Consider the following 21,125-nt stretch of genomic DNA (forward strand, 5'->3'; position numbering starts at 1 on the left):
CAGTGCCGTGGTTTTCTTAGATCTGTCAGTCTTCTTTTGTGGTTAATAATGTCAACAATAGTAACAGTAACTAGCCTGTGTCAGTACTCTTTTAAATAGTTTACTTCCATCCTCATTTAATTTTAATTTTTTATTTAAAAGTTTTTCTCAGTGTTTAGTTTTGAAATGTTCCAAATATGAGGATAAGTTGCAAGAATATTGGAGCAACAACTTATAAATTCTTTACCTAGAAATAACAATTGGTAGGGCTTCCCAGTTGGCACTAGTGGTAAAGAACCAGCCTGCCAGTGCAGGAGCCACGAGAGATTTGGGTTCAATATCTGGGTAGGGAAGATCCTCTGGAGGAGGGCATGGCAACCCACTCCAGTCTTCTGGCCTGTAATCCCATGAACAGAGGAGCCTGGCGGACTGCAGTCCATAGGGCTGCAAAGAGTCAGACACGACTGAAGCAGCTTAAGACACACACACAAACCAGTTGGTAATCCGGTCACGTTTGCTTTCTCTTTGTAAATATATGTATTTTGCCAAACCATATGACAATTAGCGGCAGAAATCATGACCCTTAATTCCAAAATACTTCAGCGTGTACATTCTAAAAACAGCAAATTTCTTCTTCATAGTCATGAGAAATTATCACATGCAGAAAATTTAACTTCAGTATAATAATATTATCTAATGATATACAATATTATGTTCACACTTCTGTAGTCATCTCAGTATTGTTCTCTAGAACTTCTGTTTTCGATACAACAACTTTAAAAACATTGGCGAGCCATTGAAGGATCATTCATTCCATCTACATCTAGACAGTTTCTTAGTGCCTTTTTTGTTTGTTTTTTTGGAGGAGCATTCTTTTATAGCATGAACAATTTGGCAGTTGACTTGCTTAACGTAGACTTGTCTAATTGTTCCTCATAATTGGATTCAGGTTAAACAGTTTTTGACAGAAATCCTTCCTGGGTGATGTGTCTTTCTTAGCGCCTCTCACACCAGGGAGACACATGGTGCCTGCCTGTCCCATTATGTGTGGTGTATGTTTAATCACTTGATTAAGCTGATGTTCATTGTATGGGTTTCTCTTTCCACTGACTAACAGCACATAATCTGTGGAATGGTAGTTTGAGGTTAGGACTAACCTCTTGCAGAATTTCACTTAATGGTTTTGAGCATCCTTTGATGATTCTTGCTGAAATCAGTTATAATTATGGTAGTTTGAAAACTTATGTTTAATCATGACTTCACCCTAAGTAATGATTTAGTTACTGTTACCTCATTTTAATGGAGAAGGCAATGGCAACCCACTCCAGTACTCTTGCCTGGCAAATCCCATGGATGGAGGAGCTTTGTAGGCTGCAGTCCATGGGGTGGCTAAGAGTCAGACATGACTGAGCGACTTCACTTTCACTTTTCACTTTCATGCATTGGAGAAGGAAATGGCAACCCACTCCAGTGTTCTTGCCTGGAGAATTCCAGGGACGGGGGAGCCTGGTGGGCTGCCGTCTATGGGGGTCACACAGAGTCGGACACGACTGATGCGACTTAGCATCAGCAGCAACCTCATTTTAAGCCACCTTCCCTAGTGGCTCAGAAGCTAAAGAGTCTGCCTGCAGTTCAGATGACCTGGGTTTGATCCCTAAGTCGGGAAGATCCCCTGGAGGAGGAAATGGCAACCCACTCCGGTATGCTTGCCTGGAAAATCCCATGGATGGAGGAGCCTGGAGGGCTACAGTCCATTGGGTCGCAAAGAGTTGAGTCAGAGCTATGGTTTTTCTAGTAGTCATGTATGGCTGTGAGAGTTGGACCATAAAGAAAGCTGAGCACCAAAGAATTGATGCTTTTGAACTGTGGCGTTGGAGAAGACTCTTGAGAGACCCTTAGACTGCAAGGAGATCAAGCCAGTCAATCCTCAAGGAAATCAGTCCTGAATATTCATTGGAAGGACTGATGCTGAAGCTGTCAATACTTTGGGCGCCTGATGCGAATAACTGACTCATTGGAAAAGACCCTGATGCTGGGAAAGATTGAAGGCGGGAGGAGAAGGGGACGACAGAGCATGAGATGGATGGCATCACCGACTTGATGGACATGAGTTTGAGCAAGCTCTGGGAGTTGGTGATGGACAGGAAAGCCTGGTGTGCTGCAGTCCTTGGGGTCGCAAAGAGTTGGACACGACTGAGCGACTGAACTGAATAACTGATCCCCTTTGCCGTATACCTGAAAATAGCAAAACATTGTAAATCAACTATATTCCAATAAAAAATAATTTTTTTTAAAGTTTGCTGTTAAAAGATCAAATTGTGAAAAGGCATGACATATGCAGAGACCTTTGTTTTGAATTTGGGACTGGAACACACATGGTGGGAACAAAATTAAGAGAGGAGAGGAGGGAAGTGGATGAGGGGAGAAACGAGTGGCAGGAAGGTGACTGGAGAGGTTGAGTCCAGATGGTGAAAATCTTGAAAGTCGTCCTGAATTTGGTCTTTAAACTGTAGACTCAGGGTTGCCACCTCAAATGCCTCTAGAAGCTGGGCACAAAAGAATGAAGTAGGTGTGGTATAAGAAAATTAACTTCCAGAAATAGAATCCAAGTTCTTAATTTTTGAACTGTGGGTACCAGTAGCTAATCCACAATGGAGAAAGTAACGAGAAACGGTAACTACATTTTAAATTCAAATCAGACCTTGAAAAAGATATAATTAGTTAAAAATAGTTTGTTATTTTTGAAAGTAAAAATCTGATACCTTTTCTTCTGCACTATCAGCTCTGATCTTATGGTCAGTTCAGCCTTGACTCCTTTAGCTTTTTATACTATTTCATTATTCTGTTTCACAATGAAACTTTACTCATGAGTTTATAGAGAAAATTTCAATGTCTTAGTGGCATCATGGTTGGTTTTCAAAATTATACTTCACTGACTTCCTTTGTAGATCTTTTAAAAAATTAATTAATTTTATTTTCTCTTTGGCTGTGCTGGGTCTTCGTGGCTATACACGGGCCTTTTCCAGTTTTCCTGGGTGGTCTTCTCCCTGCAGCGTCAGTGTGGGGCACAGGCTTGGTCGCCTTGCAGGACATGGCGTTTTCCTGGACCCGGGCTTGAATGCATGTCCCCTGCGTTGGCAGGTGGATTCTTAAGTCCATCTTTGCAGCTCTTTATTCATGTGTCAGTATTGAGAAAGGTGAACTGAATAATGTTAATTCATTTTAATGAAGTCTTCAAATAGAGAACCTTTTTTGAAATTAGTCTTAAATGCTTCTGTTTTGGGGGGAAAAAAATGAGTCCGTTTTCATTTCTGGTCACTCATTTCAGTTCAGAAAGTAGTCCAGGTTATTATTTCTTGATAAATGAGTTTCCCAAACACAGTTTTGCTGGGTAACAGCAAACTAAATCACACATTTGTATTTTCCGACATTCTTACAGAGAAATAAGAAACAGATGAGTTTAGATAGGTTGTGATGTCATCCTGGACATTGAGCTGAGGCATTTTCGTATTAGATGACAGTGAATACATTAATTTCTTTCAACAGTTTAGGTATTTTCTCTATCTGTCACAAAGAATTCTACTGGAAGCTACTGTATTATGTAGCTTCCAACAAACCACTGACTGATTCAAAACTAAAGAATGTATCTTATATCCTGACCACTGTATTTATTTTTATGTCCATAACTAATGTAGTTTGTAACCATTTTAGCCCATTAGGCTAGGCTTTGGTATGTGGAAATGAGTGTGTCTGCCCACAGGGAACTCTTGGTCTAGAAGTTGCTGTCATTAGACTTATCCTGTGATAGTTGTTCAGTAATTTCTTGAATGAGTGAATGAATGAAAAGATATAATCCATTTATGAGTTAAGTTTGCGTCACTACATAGCACACATATATGTGTATACATACTATTTATAAAAAAGCTTGAAATAAAAAACTTCACAAAACAGTACTTATTCTCACCACATGTGATGTATTCTGATTTTTTAAATTTTGTTCCTTTTCTTTAAAATGACCTACAGGCTGTTAAGTTGCTGTCAGGAGCCTCTAATGATTTGTGCGTGTGCATGCTCAGTCACTGTATAGTGTGTCCGATTCTCCGCGACCCCGTGGACTGTAGCCCCACCAGGCTTCTCTGTCCATGGGATTCTCCAGACAAGAATACTGGAGTGGGTTGCTATGCCCTCCTCCAGGGGATCTTCCCAATCCAGGGATCGAACTCATGTCTGCCCATGTCTCCTGCATTGCAGGCGGATTCTTTACCCACTGAGCCATCTGGGAAGCCCCTAATGGCTTATAGTCATAACTTAAAAAACGTTGTTCTGATGTTTAGGAAACCGGGAAATAGCTCCTAGGATCATTATCATTAAGTACTTGTGACAGAGTATTCATCTTTGGGGAACATTACAATAGAAGCATAGGCTATGGGGAAAAGGTCCTCAAATGAGTTTGCTTCCTAGTGGGAATTGTCAGGGAATTATTCTAAAGAACTTAGTTAAATTTTGAACTCTTCCTGAACTCTGACTGTTCTTCCCCCTGCTCTCTTACCAGCCTTCAAACAGTGGCCGAGCTGCAGAACTCCTTGCCAAAGAACAGGGAACGGTGCCTGGATTTATTGGTTTTGGAACATTTCACAGTGACCTAGGCTATGTTCCTGCTATTCAAGGAGCTGAAGAAATAGACAGTCTTGTGGATTCTGATTTCCGAATGGTGCTGCGGAAACTTTCTAAGAAAGATGTCACAACAAAATTAAAAGCAAGTTTTGTTTTCATTAAAATGATCAAGGGAATCTTTTTGTTAAAATGTCATTGGTTTTTTTTTTTTCCTGGCCAAATTGCACAACCAGAGATCTAACCTGTGACCCCTGTATTGGAAGCATGGAGTCCTAACCACTGAACCACCAGGGAATTCCCATCATTAGCATATGTTATATAAAGAACAGTGAAATAATTTACCACTAATAAATACTTCTACAATTGTACTTTTTTTCTGACACATTTTATACTTGTCTTTTGCATTATAAGTTAGTTTGTTGTTCTGCACTTTTTAGAATCACTTTGGAATTCTGACTGTACATTTTTTCCTATTAGATAATGTAATTTTGACCTTATAATTGTAAGTGGGTTTTTTTCCTTGTATATGTTTTGTATTTTTTAAAAAGAGGGGGAAAAAAAAGGAAAAGTTTCTCCCATAGTGATCTGTGATGGAACTCTTAAGATTAGTATTATATGGGACAAACAGAAACAAAGTATTCTCATGTTACATAAAATATTTCTGCCATTTTAAAAAGCATAAATATAATCAATAGTTAATATTATGGCTGTTGATTCATTGCTAACGATTTTAATAATTGACTTTTAGGCCATGCAGGAATTTGGAACTATGTGTACAGAGAGAGAGACAGAAGTTGTAAAAGGAGTTCTTCCATACTGGCCGAGAATTTTCTGCAAAATTTCGCTTGTAAGTATTCAGACTTACCTAGTTTATTTCTGCTGTGTTGATGTTTTGTTTTTGTTGACATTATGAGGACTATCAAATTTATATGATTCATTTTTGGTGAGGGTTATGGATTGTTACGTCAGTGTGGTTATACAGATTAGATTATGTAGGTTGTGCAGAGGAGTATGTGTTTTCGGAAAATAGGTCGTTACTATAGAATTACCTAGATACTTGTGAAAAGTGAAAATGAAAGTCACGTCCAACTCTTTGAGACCCTGTGGACTATACAGTCCGTGGAATTCTCCAGGCCAGAATACTAGAGTGGGTACCCTTTTCCTTCTCCAGGGGATCTTCCCAACCTAGGGATCGAACCCAGGTCTGCTGCATTCCAGGCGGATTCTTTACCAACTGAACCACAAGGGGAGCCCAAGAATACTGGAGTGGGTGGCCTAACCCTTCTCTAGCGGATATTCCCAACCCCGGAATCGAACTGGGGTTTCCTGCATTGCAGGTGGGTTCTTTACCAACTGAGCTATCAGGGAAGGCCCCCCCCTAGACACTTTTAAGTCATAGTAAATTTTGACAGGGCTTCCCTGGTGGCTCAGCAGTAAAGAATCCGCCTGCTAATGAAGGAGACTCAGGTTCGATCCCTGGGTCTGGAAGATCCCCTGGAGAAGGAAATGGCAACCTTCTCCAGTATTCATGCTTGGGAAATCCCAAGCACAGAGGAGAGTAGCAGGCTACACTCCACAGGGTGCAGAAGAGTTGGAGGCGACTTAGTGACTAAACAGCAACAAATTTTGACAATGTAACTTCTTTGTATACTTGCTCTGGAAGAATGAGAATGAAATGCTTCATTATCCCAGGAGTAGCCTTGACTCCATCTTGAATATAGTTCTTTTTATCTCATTGGGAAAAAGGAAAAATTAATCAGTTTTTCTATATAATTATGGATTTTCCTTTAGTTCTGCACACAGGTGAATTCTTATTAATGGGTCTTTATAGCATACCCAGAAATGTCTTTATTTGTTTTTATGGGTTAGAACTGTTTTAAACCTTACTGTGTTTTCAATAGGATCATGACCGCCGGGTTCGAGAAGCCACACAGCAAGCTTTTGAAAAACTTATCCTTAAAGTAAAGAAACACTTGGCTCCTTATTTAAAAAGTTTAATGGGTTATTGGCTGATGGCTCAGTGTGATACTTACACACCAGCTGCCTCTGCAGCAAAAGATGCCTTTGAAGCAGCTTTCCCTCCGAGCAAGCAACCTGAAGCCATAGCATTTTGTAAGGATGAAATCACAAGTGTAAGTCCTAAGGATCTTTCCATGTCTATTTTTTAAAGTGTTTAAGGGATATGAGACATATTACAAAGACACCTCTTTCATCTAGTATTGTGAAGGAATGAGAAATGAAAATAGTTTCAGTGGAAGATTGCCTTTTTTAAATGGTGTATAACAAAATTGACCATTTTGGCTTTTTAAACATAATTAATTTTTCAAATTGGACCATTCTTAAATTATTTAGGTTTTTCCTTCTTTATTTATTATCTAACTTACCATGTCTAAAAGATTGAAGTATGTGCTTTGTAATATATAAACTAAAAAAGAATCCATCTAAAAATTAAATCTAAACTTTTTTTCTCCCATATTTTCAAATCAATACATGTATATAGATATATTTCATCCTGATAATCCTTTGTATTTATGTACTACAGTTTATTTAACGTCTTTCACATTAGTATACATTTGGGGTTTTTCCCCATTTTTTTATGGTAATGAACACTGCTTCAGTGAACATTTTTGAATAGATCTCTTCATAAGCTGTAGGTATGGGAGTTACCAGAACTTCTAGTAATTGAATATGTTGGGTCAAAGGATAAGAACATTTAAAATTTTTATAGTTATGGATAAATTGCCCTTCAAAAGGCCATCCAAATTTATACTCCCATTAACAGGTATACATTTCTCCAACACTTGGCCAACACCTTTACCAAACTGATATTGGCCATAGCTCTTATGACTCAGTTTGTGTGTGTAATACTGTCCTTTTTTCATTTTTTCCCTCATTTGCCATTCCTAATACATGAACTAGAAAAAATAAATTCCAGACTTGTTAGTATTACAGCAAGAAGTAAGAATAGGTGAGCCGTGAGTCCATTGAGGAGAGATGAGGTTTAAAAAAAACCATGCCCTCATCCATTCCCCTGTGTCGTTCTCTTATATTTCCATAGCACCCTGTGTGTAATCCTACCTAAACATCCTCTCTCTCTGCCTCCCTCCCTCCTTCCCTTCCTTCCTTCCTCCTTTAAATTCATCAGCCTTTCTGTGGTTCCCATTACCCTTACAAATTCAAATTGCTTCTCTTGGCCTACAGGATTCTTCATGATCCCTTATTACATACCTGATCTCTTTGCCCAGCATCTCTCTACACAGGCACACATATGCATTCTAGTTCCTCATTTAAATTCTTGGTCTTCATTCTTTGTTTTTCTGGGGTACCAAAGTTCATTTTTTAGAGTGAGGGTTTCTAGCTTTAATCATACTCTCAAAGGGAGTTCTCTGACCCAACTGTAAATTAGGAATCATTGGTTTATTTAAAATATCAAGCGTAAATGTTATGAGAGTGAAGTGTCATGAGTTTGAACGCTTAAAGAGTTTTAGGAAATGGGTTTTGAGACAATTAATTTGGCTCTTCCTAGTTTTTTGTTGTTGTTGTTCTTGGTTTTGTTATGATTGAATAACTGATCATTGAATACGAGGATTAGTTCCTGTGTTGTTTTACCTTTAGTTGGCTGTGTCACAGTCATACAGATACTGGTTTGAACTCTTCTGAGTTCAAAATCAATTTATTAGCAAGGAGTAAGACAAACGAGATTAAAATGTCATAGTGTCTGTCAGATCATGGGTTCTGGCTCATACCATTGGGTTCCAGTCCCTCTCTGCCATTAGCTGGGGTGTTTGACCATGAGCAAGTTTCTCGGCCTCCATTTCGTCATCTATTAAAGTGGGAATTCCCTGGTACTTCACTGAGTTACTGTAGTGAGGATTAATTTAGGTAATGCATGGGATTCCTGGTGGGTGGAAAAGCTCAGTAAACCCTGGCTATTGTTATTGCTGATAAAATTAATACTGGAGCTGTGGACTTGCTGGTACTCCACCCCGAAGTAAGCAGTCTTACTCTGCATTTCAAATGGAACCTTAGACCCTCCTCTGTGATGGAGCAGAACACTATGTGTGTTCTTCCCTGTGAGCAGGGAGGTGCTCCAAAGAGCCGGGCGAGGGAAGCAGAGCCTGATTCTGTCCCAGACCTACTAATCAGCTGTCCTTTCACTTCACTACTGCCTGCAGAGAGGAATGTAAAAGCAAGAGGACAAGAGTATTTAGGGAGAAGTTCCTCCTGGCGGAAGCTAGAGATGTTTGAAAGAAGTACCCTATCCTTCTTTACCCTAACAGCTGCCAACCTTGGGAATTAGTAAGGGTGAAATTAGTAATTGGTGAAATTCAGACCTTTTAGTTTTGCTTCTTTTGCGAGGAAGAGGATTAAGAACTTTTAGGTAAGATGTAGTTTATACTCTTGTCTCTTCACCAAACAGTTCAGTAAGATCTCAATCCCCCCTTGTAGGTGCTACAGGATCATCTTATCAAAGAAACACCTGATACCCTCAGTGACCCACAGTAAGTTGTATTGTGTCTATGTGACTCAGGTTAAGTGAAACTCTGTTGCACTCATTGGTCATAGGTAACAAGAGGATAATTTCAATGTGATGTTGAAAAAAGGGATTCTTTAAAAAAGAGAAAAAGGATTCAGAATGTAGAGATGAAGATACTTAATGCAATGTTATTTACCAGGTGCAGTTTTAAGTGCTTTTACCTGCAAGTTGTCCCTCTATTTAATTTGAATTATCTGGGAGCTCACACATTTGGTTCTTTTACAAAAAGATGTTTTTAGATTTTTTTTTCCACATTTGCTTTTTGACAGTCATAGCAGGAAACATTTTAAGGTCTGGATGAAAATAATTGAAGAACTGTGAATAGTTCTATTAAAAGAATAGTAAGATGTTCCATTTGCCTTTTACTCTTATGTTCTAATGAAGCCATTAAGAGTCTGTAAGGGAAAGCAGTCTTCGATGCAGTATTATTTATTCTCCAGAATCATCCAGTTAACTGCTACTGAGAGTGATGTATATGTATACACTTATTTCAGGCCACTCCTTTGCATCTACTTTAACCTGGTATTATTAAAAAAATATGTGATTAAAACTGTATGTATATTCGTATTTTGTGGGGGCTTGACACAGGGAGAATGAGTATAGAAATAAAGTAACTTGGGTAGATACTCAGTGATAAAACATTTAAAAAAGAAGTTCTGCATACGTAGCTTGTCTTATTCTCAATCCTTATGTATATTTATTTTCTTTTTACATCAAGAACTGTTCCAGAGGAAGAGAGAGATGCTAAATTCTATCGAGTCGTAACTTGTTCCTTATTGGCATTAAAGAAATTGCTTTGCCTGTTACCTGATAATGAGCTTGACTCTCTGGAGGAGAAATTTAAGTCTCTTTTATCACAGAATAAGTTTTGGAAGTATGGAAAACACAGTATACCTCAGGTATCTTAAACTTTTGGTTTTAAGACATTTCTCTGATTCCTTTTTCTCCCCTGATCTTGTTAGTTTTTATTTATGCTTAATGTTTATTGTTTAAACTCTGCAAACACATTTTTGTGCTGGGACTGAATCGCCTGTCTTACTAGAATGTTACAGTATTTCCATTTTTTTACTTAGTTATTTGGACCTCAGATGCAGAGTTGAATCGTCGTCTTCCTCTGTTCATGGCACTTCAAAACTTGTATGTGTGTGTGTTTAATGCTTTTTCATTTAATGTATTTGTTTTTTCCCTTTTGTCTTTCTCCCTTCTCCACCTCCACCAGCTGACCATTCTAAATGTGATTAATCTGTGTGCTTTTGCCTGTGTAGTTGTCTCATTGTTTATGATAATTATATTCTGTGAAGTGCACAAACCCTGCATACTGAAGCATTGCTCTTAGGGTTCCTGTGAGTCTCTGGTCACAACATTTCGGTAATTGGTCAGTACATTACCTTATTTTATGTTTGTCTGTTTAAAGACACCTTATTTAATATATATTGTTGGTTCACTAACTTTGAACTCCCACACAGCATTCATGCCTGAGTGAAGTTTATCTAATTTTCTTTGTTAGGCATGTCCCAACCTATGTGTTTTTAATTCAACATGAACAATTCAGTGTTATATTTCATCTCGTTTATTGCCTTTTACTTGGTAATTTTTTTTTTAAAGTACTGAACTATTTCACATTCCTGTATGTGTACAGTTGGTCCGTGGCTTCTCACTGATGGGTAGTACTCAGAAGTTTGCGTTCATTCCATTTTATACCTGTTCACTTCCCCAGTGATAGACACCCTGGTTGCCTCGGACTCTCTGCTCCCACAAATAAGGCAGCGGTTAGCATCTTCATTCATGTATCCCCGGATCTGTGAGAATTTCTTTTTCTGAAATCCTCGTAGTTTTTGAATTGCTGAGTCAAACAGTATATGCATACTTAATTTTCTGAAGTAGCACCAGAGTGCTCACCTGATGGGCTGCATTGCTCTATGCTCAACCAGCAATACGTGATGAATACTATTGATATGTATCTTATATTGTAGCCAGGACTAGGCATCATTCAACTTCCTATTTTTTTATCAGTCTCAAATGAAGCTGTCTTTAAGTTTAATTACTCTGTTAACTGGCGACTTACCATCTCTTCATAAGCTTTTGAAATGTTTGTGTTTCCTCTATAGACTACTTGTTCATATCTTTCTTCTCTTTTTTTTCTACTAGAATTCTTTTTCTTATTCTATAGGAGTTCCTTGTATATTTTCAGTATTAGTCCTTTTGTCACTTTCAGGCATTGGAAATTATCCCCCATTCTGTTACCTTTCATGTGTCCTCTTTTATTAAAAAAAAAAAATCTTAATTTCGATGTAATCAAAACCACTGGTTTTGCTTTATGAAGACCTTTCTCACTTAAGAAAAAAATTTTTTTTTTACTTATTTATTTATTACTTTGTATTTGGCTTGGTTTTTTTTTTTTTGGCCATACCACACAGCTTGTTGGATTTTAGTTCCCCTGGCCAGGGATTGAACCTGGGCCCTTGGCAGTGAGCACTTGGACTCCTAACCACTAGACCACCAGGGACTTCCCTGTACCTGGCTTCTTTTGCTCAGCACAATGTTTTGAAGATTCTTTGTTGTTGCTTGTATCAGTATTTCAAAGTGGTTGTACCGTTTCCACTCTGATCAGCAGTATATGAGGTTTTTATTTCTGTTTCCTTACTCTGATATTGTCTGTTGTTTTAAGTCATTGTCTCAGATGTGGGATCGGGGATCAGCAACTTACAGCTCATGAATCAAAATCTGGTACAGCTGACCTGTTCTTGTGAATCATTTTTGTAATGTTTGTGTCTGCTTTATGCTACCATGGCAGAGCGAAGTAGTGACAGGGACCATATGGTTTGCGCAGTTTAAAATGTTTCTTTTCTGGCTCTTTAAAGAAAATGTTTGCTGACCTCTGGAGTAGAGACTTTTCATTGTGGTTTTAATTTGCATTTCCCTCGGGGCTGATGATATTGAACATCTTTTAATGTGCTTATTGACCATTGTATATCTTTTTTTTTTTTGGCCGTATAGTGTGGCCAGTGGGAAAGCAGAAGCTTAGTTCTGTAACCAGAGATCAAACCCAGGCCCCTGCAGTGATAGTGCTGAGTCCTTACCACTGGACTGCCAGGGAATTCCCTCTCTTTTTTTTTTTTTTTTTTGAGGGGTCTCTTTAACCCTTTTGCTCATTTTAAATTTGATACATTGTATCTTTTATACCTAGAGTTTCTACTTGATTTTTGTATCTTCTGTTTCTTTGATGAAATTTTCTACTTTTTAAAGAGCAGTTTTAGGTTACAGCAAAATTGAGGGAAAAGTGCAGATATTTCAAATATACCTCCTGCCCTCACATACATAGTTTCCCCCATTATCAACATCCCTATACCAGAGTGATACCTTTTTTTTTTCCCCACAATTGATGAACCTACATTGAAACATCATTATTATCCAGAGTCTATAATTTACATTAGGGTTCATATTGATGCTGTATGTTCGGTAGGCTTGGACAGATGTATAATGACATTTATCTCGTGTTTTTCCCTCCGTTGTTATAGTTTTCTTTACCTTACTGAGTATAGTTATAATAGCTGCTTTAAAGTCCGTGTCTGATAGTAACATCTGGATCATCTTGGGATTGGCCTCAGTTAATTATCTTATGCTTTGAGATGGGATCACATTTTCTTGGCTTTTGTATGTTGAGTGATGTTAGGTTTTATCTTGGACATAAATATTTCGATTATAGCCTGGCACATTATGTTTTGGAGACAGGATTATTTTACGTTGCTCCAGAGGGTATTGATGTGTTTGTGCTCGTGGGCAATCAGCTTGGCCAGACTCAAACAGCAGACTCCTGTTTAAACACAGGATGGGGCCTGTCTTCTCTGTGCAGGTCCCGGCCGCTCTGCTGCAGTCTTGGCTACCCTGGCTCCTTTTCCTAGTTCCTTCAGTCCCCCCAGAAGGGTTCAGGCCGCTATAGCTGCCCCTGTGCCTCTGGTGGCGACTACAGCCGCCTTCAGGGCAGAGCTGAAAAAATGGGAACTCGGTATGTGTGGACTGCTTCCTCCAAGTGCTCTCACTGCCTCCAAAGTGTATATTTCAGTCTTCAGAGCACTCAGATCGCTTTTTGGGTCTGGTTCACAGAGTCTGTAGTTGTTCTTTGCAGGAAGATCGACGTATCAATCTCACTATTCCATATTCTTTTGCCTATTTGTAAGTTGAGTTTTTGGTCTTTATTTTTGAGTTATAAATGTGCTTTATCTTTTGTTTCTGCTCATAGTAGCTCATAGTATCTTATTTTTTGTTTGACTGTGTTCAGCTTTGTACTGACTGGTATATTCGTAGGAATAATTTGAATCCCCAAATGAAGGCTTCTGAGACTGGAGATTTCTATTTGCTTGAGCCAAAGAAGTAGAAAGTTGAATTCTTTGTGCCTTCACTTTTGGCTTGGTAAATCCTAATGTCTTTTCAGCCATGTGGTGTCCTTAAGGTTTTTTTTAATGTTAAGATTCTTAAAAAGTTTTTACTAACCCTTTTAGTTTTATTTATGGAAGGTTAGTATGTATAACCTACCTGCCATGGCCATAAATAAAAAAAATTTTATCATATCTTTACTAGACTTTAAGTCAGCTTTCCACTTTTTCTTTCAGATCCGCTCAGCCTATTTTGAGTTAGTTTCTGCTTTGTGCCAGCGTATTCCACACTTGATGAAGGATGAAGCATCCAAAGTGAGCCCATCCGTTCTTCTTAGCATTGATGACAGTGATCCCATTGTATGCCCTGCCCTCTGGGAAGCTGTACTTTATACACTTACAACTGTTGAGGTAAGTCAGAGAGGTGCATTTAGTATATCTGGGAATACTTGTCTTCTTAATTGTGGTTTTTTTTCCCATAGTTATTTGGCTGCACTGGGTCTTAGTTGCAGCATGCAGGATCTTTGATCTTTGTTGTGCACACAGGATTTTTAGTTGCAGCATGTGAGGTCTTTTAGTTGGGACCTTGAGTTGAGGCACATGAACTCTTGGTTGCCTCTTGTGGGATCTAGTTCCCTGACCAGGAATGGGACCCTGGGGCCTCTGCGTTGGGAGCAAGGAGTCTTAGCCACTGGACCACCAGGGAAGTTCCTTTAATTGTGTTTTAGAAGCCTTACATACCATGCAAGAGAGCCTATCAGGTTATAATTTTTAAAACTTGCTAGAAAAATGCTTTCTTGGACATCAAATACTTTAATCCAAAACTTGGTAAAATCTTAAACTGACTATAAAATGAAATAGAGTTTTTATTTTACCTTCACTTTAGTCAATATCAATTCTTATATGGCTTAACGAAGTCAACATATCTGAATCTTACATTTAAGACTCTAGGAGATATTGAAGGACGGAGCAGCCTGTTGTGCTACAGTCCATGGGGTCGCAAGAGTTGGACACAACTTAGAGACTAAACAACAACAATAACTGCTGTCACTTTTAGAAAGCCGCTTTTTTTTTTTAAACTTGTTTAGAAAGCAGCTTTTTTAGGAATCTTTCAAGTTAAATAATTATTTTTGATCCATATTGCCCTGGAAGCATGTTGGATACCTGGTTACCATATGTAATAAATTTCTTATAATTTCAAATTTTTAGTTTGTACTGACAGATTTTTTTACCCCCTTTAGGTAAAATGCTTGAATTTTATTTTTGAGAGTCTCTATGTCTTTTCTCTTGATTGGGAAATGTATGTTTATGATCTCTAATTACTATTATAATCTTTTTTTCTTTTTTCTTGATAAGGACTGTTGGCTTCATGTAAATGCAAAAAAAAGTGTGTTTCCCAAGCTGTCAGCTGTGGTTCGTGAAGGAGGTCGGGGTCTGGCTACTGTGATATATCCTTATCTTCTGCCCTTCATCAGCAAACTCCCTCAGTCCATTACAGATCCAAAGCTGGATTTCTTCAAGAATTTCCTCACCTCCCTAGTTGCAGGGTAAGGTTGTTTGTTTATCTGGTTTGGCCGTGCTGGGCCTTCACGGCTGCTCGGGCTTTTCTCTGGGTGCGGCGCACGGCTGCCTCACTGCCGCGCCTTCTCTCCTTGCGGAGCGTGGGCTCTGGGGAGCGCCTGCTGCAGTGGTCGTAGCACGTAGACTCAGTAGCTGAGGCGTGCAAGCTAGTTGTTCTGCGACATGTGGGATCTTCCCAGATCAGGGATCGGACTTGTGTCTCCTGAATTAGCAGGCAGATTCTTTACTACTCAGCCAACAGGGAAACCCCAGGAATTTGAATTTTTGACCTTTAAAGCCAAATGTATTTTTTTCTTATTTTTATAACTGGACAGAATGACATTGTCATACTTAAATTTCCTCAGATTGTTTTGCTGTTCATTAAACACTTCTAAAGTTTTCAGACAATTATAATTGGAATTCTTTTTTGTGATACTTTCAAGTCTTCAGTGATAGACTAGCAGAAAGTGAGGTAAAGTATTGTAAGACCCTTTAGGTGGAAATAGGCTCCTTTTCAATGACCCATTTTTTTGTATATTGATAAATACAAATGCCCACATGCAGAAAATCAACTGGTGACGTCTTCCATTAACTTAAATATAATAGCTCTTTAAACTCACAGTTAAAATGTCATTTCAGTGTATTTGTTGAACTTAGTAAAAGATACCCAGTTTTATTAATGATTAATTTTTTTTCACAACACTACCATCTTTATTTGTTTAAAGCTTCTCTTTGAAATTTGCAGGTGGATTGGTTCATGAATAGAAAATAAATGTTATCTTCTGTGGACCCATTTTTGAAAATATGCTTTTTTTCAGTTCTTCAAATTCATATTCTAATAGGGCTGTATTTTGGTTGGTTGGCGTTAGTTTTTCATTTAATAATTTTATTTTTTAGAAATCGTTTTCCATGTCTTTATTTTGGTGTTTTTGAATTGCTTATTTTCTTTTTCATGGAAGAATAAGCCACACATATTTATTATTTCTTAGGCTATCAACAGAAAGAACCAAAACCAGCTTTTCAGAGTGCTCAGCAGTGATATCTGCTTTTTTTGAATGCTTACGTTTTATAATGCAACAAAACTTAGGGGAGAAAGAGATAGAAGAGATGCTCGTCAATGATCAGGTATTTATATTGTAAAACTCATCACTGCCTTTGCACACTACATGTAAAGAATCAAGCTCATTGTGTGTGTTTCTGTCATTTTTATTAATTAGCCTTCCTTGTAAAGATTTCATTATGATTTGTAACTTTTTATACAGTAATGTGTATTACTGACCAGATAAATAAAATTTCTGTATTATTAGTTACTATCATTATACCATAATGTCTAAGGGCTAGTTATTCTCTGGTTGTGCAAACCCTGTTTTAGAGAGTTGAAATGGAAAACAATTTAGAAGATGTGATTTTCAGTCTTTTGTGTTTTATTTTAAATTATATAATAATCATCCTGTTCCTTCTAAAATATGTAGTACATCTATCCTTTTGTGAATAACTGTGCTTAGCTTTTAGGACTAGTGATAAAAGCGGGTTCTGGAATAAGGTTCCTTAAGGCAGGAAACTAATTACTGTGATTATAGAAGCCCAGATTCTAGTTGATCTCAGATATTTAATTTTCCTTATCTTTGTAATTTAAGAGAAAGCATTCTGAATTCTTTGGGTCTTATATTTCTTTCATATTGGTTTAGAAAAAAGCAAAAAACTTGAGTAAGTTCAGAAGATACAAAGAAAACTGTATTACTTGTTGATGACCAATAATCTTGGTCAGTTATACCATGAAAAGTAATTCACAGGAGAAGCAGTGAAATCATTAGGCTCTTTGAATGATGTGAAAATTATTTTCCAGTTCAACTTAACTCTTTTCAGAGTTTGGGGTGAAAATCATGTTTTTCAGTTATTAAATAAGAAAATTGATAATACTTTACAAATAAGGTTCAGATTTTATTTCTCCTGAAAAGTGAACTTTTATATTTCTGCCTTCTCTTTCAGTTGATTCCTTTTATTGATGCAGTTCTCAAAGACCCAAAGTTGCAAGATGGGCAGCTATTTAACCATTTGGCAGAAACTTTAAGTTCCTGGGAAGCCAGAGCCGATTTGGAAAAAGATGATAAAACAGCCCGCAACTTGGAGAAAGTGCTGCTGAATTTCTGGGAAAGACTATCAGAGATCTGTGTTAAGAAAATCAATGAGCCAGAAGCCGATGTTAAGTCAGTTTTGGGTGTTTCTAATCTATTGCAGGTGCTTCAAAAGCCCAAGAGCTCCTTGAAGTTAAATAAAAAAAAAGTTGGTAAGGTCAGGTTTGCTGATGAGATGCCAGAAAATAATAAGAAGAATGAAAAATGTGTCTCCTCAGAGGGAGAGAACAGGGAAGGCTCTGAGTTAATGGCTGAACCTTCTGTCTCTCCGAGTTGCTCTGACCTTATATCCCCGCTGAGGAAAAAACCTTTGGAAGACTTAGTCTGTAAACTGGCAGAGATGAGCATTAATTACGTCAACGAACGAAAGTCGGAGCAGCATCTCAGGTTTCTTTCCACCCTGCTCAGCTCGTTCTCCTCAAGCCAAGTGTTTAAAGTGCTGATCGGTGATGAAAAGCAGGGCGCTGTCAAAGACAAGCCTCTTGAAATAGCCAAGCTTGTACAGAAAAATCCAGCAGTGCAGTTTCTGTACCAGAAAGTAACCGGTTGGCTAACCGAAGATCAAAGGAAGGATGCCGGTTTCCTGGTGGACATTCTGTACAGTGCGCTCTGTTGCTGTGATGATAATGTGGAAAGAAAAGCGATTCTGGATGATCTTACTGAGGTATCATTGTTCTGTACCTTTTTTAAAAATTAATTTATTATTTATTTTTGGTTGTGCTGGGTCTTCATTGCTGCGGGGCTTTTCTCTAGTTGCGCGAGTGGGGGATGCTCGCTGCTTGCGGCGCGCGGGCTTCTCTCCAGCGGCTCTCTGGTTGAGGAGCACCGGCCCTAGGCCCTCGGCTTCAGTGGTTGTGGCTCCCGGGCTTCAGGCGCAGGGTCAGTAGCTGGGGCCACGGGCTCCGTTGCCGCACGGCACGTGGAGTCCCCCCAGATCAGGGCTGCACCCCGTGTCTCCTGCGTTGGCAGGTGGATTCTTCACCGCGAGTCGCCTGGGAAGCCCCTGCTCTCTTTCAGCTGTAGTGGTTTATATACTGGCGCGCTGATGATGGATGAGTAGAATGAGACCTGGATGGGGGTTATTTGAGATTGTTTCTTGACCATGAATGTCAGTTTGCAGACAGTGTATTCTTGATTGGGATTAAGAAGTATGTGAGACTTCTGGGTCGCTGTCCAGTAAGAGTAAATATGTTGAGATGACAAAAACTTGGTAATGAAACGGTAAGTTCTTGCAGTCTTTAAAGTTGGACTCTTTAAACTAGGACTAGCTAAAAAGCATTTTAGTTTTGTAGTGATGCCATGCTCACTTTTGCTTGTAAAAAGTTTTACCAGTTACTGTTTGTCCTAGCAGATTGTTTCTCTCTTTCTTCTTTTAGGTGGAGCTGAAATGGAACTCTGTTCTTCAGATCATTGAAAAGGTACCTTAGAGATACTGTCTTTTTTCTGTATTTATAGGTGAAGGAAAAAAAAAACGACAGCCATATTCATATACTAGTATGTGATCAGGTGTCTCTGTTAAAGAACTTCCCTATTACTGTAGCTTTCTTCACATAATTTGGGAAGACTTAACTTAAAGAAAGGTGTTCACCTTTCTTTAGAATTATTTTTCTGGTTAGGAATATCAGGGAAAAATGAACAGATTTCTGAAAATCTAATGTTTCTTCCCTAGTGGGTAACAAAGGAAGAGTTAAATGCTTTATCTTTTATCTTAGTTTATATTTTAAGCTAAGATTTCCTCTTGTTACCCTAGTTATTTTTTCTTCTCTAGAGATGGATTGAGTGTTTCTAGGTTTAAGTAGAACACATCAATAAATTAAGTTTGTTTTACCCTGGAGTACCATACAGGCAAACTAAAGTCTTCCCACCTTTATTTAATTGCCATTTGACTAAGGAAGAAAATTAGTGATGAGGATAATATAAAGAAGTCAAGGAACATAAACAATTTAGAAAATTTTCTAAATGACTTAAGTATTCTTTCCTAATGAAGTTGTAAATTATATAATGTAACACTTTTCCAACCAAAGAAATGTTATGACTAGCTACCTAAAAGTTATCCTTTTTTAAAAGCATTTTTCCATTATTTAAAAATTTTACATACATAACTCTAGTTTACGAAAGTTTTTCTTTTTTCCTGTATTTTAAAATTATGGTAAAAAAACACATAAACTCTATCATCTTTAACCATTTCTAAGTACAGTTTAGCAGTGTCAGGAGTGTTGTGTTAATATTAAGTGAATATTAGAAGTGTTAAGCATTAATATTTACGTTATTGTGCAACCAATCTCCAATACTTTTTCACCTTGCAACATTGAAACTCTATACACATTAAGCAAAAACTCCCCATTTCCCCCAACAGTTTATTTTTACAAAACAAACACTGAGTATTAATTTACTCTTTTTCAATGAGAAGTATAATTTATCAGGCACACCGTTTGAATTACTTTATCCAGTACCTCTCTCCAGATAGGAAGGCTACATGAAAAGCCAAATTATGATAAAACTGCTAGATAAGTCTAAAATCAGAGCAAAAGTAGTTACTAATTTGATAAGAGAAGATTGATACATCTGTTTCCAACTTAGGAAGGTACCACATAGTTCAGATAATCTCTGTTTGGAAGACTTGGGCAGCATTTGGGATTTCACAGCCAGTGTTTGCCTCTGTACTTCCATGCCTAACTAGCTTCCGTATCCTTTGGTCAGATTCTTTCTGTGAAAGTGTTAAAACATTGAGAGGTTGGACTTCATGTTTTGATAACCTGAGAGACTTTTTATTCAGGAGTTTACTTTCTGGATTCTATAGATTGGTTTTTATTTGGTAAGTTGCCTTAGGAAAGCCAATATTAATAGCCATCTAAATTCTTGTTTTTCTTATGTTTTTATGCAACTTCTTACTTTATGAGCAGAGTCCTAAAGCCAGCTTCTTTAAAAACAAACCTGAATTTTGTAACCAGAGAGGACCTTACAGATTTTCTAAGTTAATGTTCATTTTTTAAATTAGGAAATAGGTCTGGGTTGATTAAGAGCTTTGTATGAGGTCATAAAGCCAGAATAGTGATAAAGCTTGGGCTAAAATAAAAGCTCTCGTTACCTACAATATTTTAAATAAGGAGATAAATAGTTATTCAGACACTACCCAATCCGCATTTGGATTTTTTTTTTCCAGATTGCTTTGAAATGAACCAGGTTGCAAATTCCTTTCTTCTCAGCCCTTAAACCAAAAGAAGCTCTGGGAACATGGATCACCATGCTTTTGGGGGTGGATTTACAGTTTTTTTCCTTGACTTCCCCACCCCGTGAAAATAAACCAGTTGCTGTCAGATATCTGGCCTCAGTAACTATTTCATAAAATTTGGGCAAATAATAAGTCCCATTGTTCATATTGAAGTAATTTGCCACTATTATATGTTAATTATTCTTTAATTTTAACAAAATTAATGAACAACAATTTAACATTTGTAGAGCATTTTAAAATCTGTCTTTGAAGTTCATCCATTCATTATTTGTTGAACATATCTACAGTGTTGATAGCAGGTATCAAAGAAGTTTAAGACAGTCTCTGCTCTCAAGGAACTTACAGTTTCATTGGAAACAAGACATACACAGATGAAACATTATTTGCTCTAGAAATTCAGAGAAAAGCAGTGATGAGTATGGGCTGTTATGGGAGACTTCACAAAGCAGGTGGGATTTATACTGAATATAGTAATGGATGTAATTTTGATAAATAAAAGAGAGGGGGAATATTTATGGTTGGGAAGATAGCATGAACAAAACATGGAAGTGTACATAAGCGAGGCTTAGTGGGGAGTAGGGAAGATACCAGCTTTCTTAGCATTTGAGGAGGAGAAGTGGGGGTTTAAGTTGGGGCCATGCTGATGAAGGGAGGTACTCAGGTGCAGGTTAATATTTTGGGCAGGTACACTTTTT

At 37.9% G+C, this 21,125-nt stretch overlaps 1 protein-coding gene across 2 annotated transcripts in view; it reads left to right on the plus strand.

Moving 5' to 3' along the window:
- LTN1 (listerin E3 ubiquitin protein ligase 1) overlaps positions 1-21,125 on the plus strand; it is a 55,281-nt gene that overhangs the window by 1,244 nt on the left and 32,912 nt on the right. For both annotated transcript variants that reach the window (XM_043892791.1, XM_043892792.1), the window contains exons 2-11: positions 4,532-4,735; positions 5,342-5,440; positions 6,495-6,725; positions 9,043-9,095; positions 9,849-10,029; positions 13,741-13,914; positions 14,860-15,050; positions 16,053-16,188; positions 17,053-17,862; positions 18,575-18,616. In XM_043892791.1, coding sequence (XP_043748726.1) covers positions 4,532-4,735; positions 5,342-5,440; positions 6,495-6,725; positions 9,043-9,095; positions 9,849-10,029; positions 13,741-13,914; positions 14,860-15,050; positions 16,053-16,188; positions 17,053-17,862; positions 18,575-18,616 — 2,121 coding nt within the window. The remainder of the gene's footprint in view (positions 1-4,531; positions 4,736-5,341; positions 5,441-6,494; positions 6,726-9,042; positions 9,096-9,848; positions 10,030-13,740; positions 13,915-14,859; positions 15,051-16,052; positions 16,189-17,052; positions 17,863-18,574; positions 18,617-21,125) is intronic.

This window comes from Cervus elaphus, chromosome 31 (genome assembly GCF_910594005.1).
Source record: "Cervus elaphus chromosome 31, mCerEla1.1, whole genome shotgun sequence".
NCBI classification, from domain to species: Eukaryota; Metazoa; Chordata; class Mammalia; order Artiodactyla; family Cervidae; genus Cervus; species Cervus elaphus.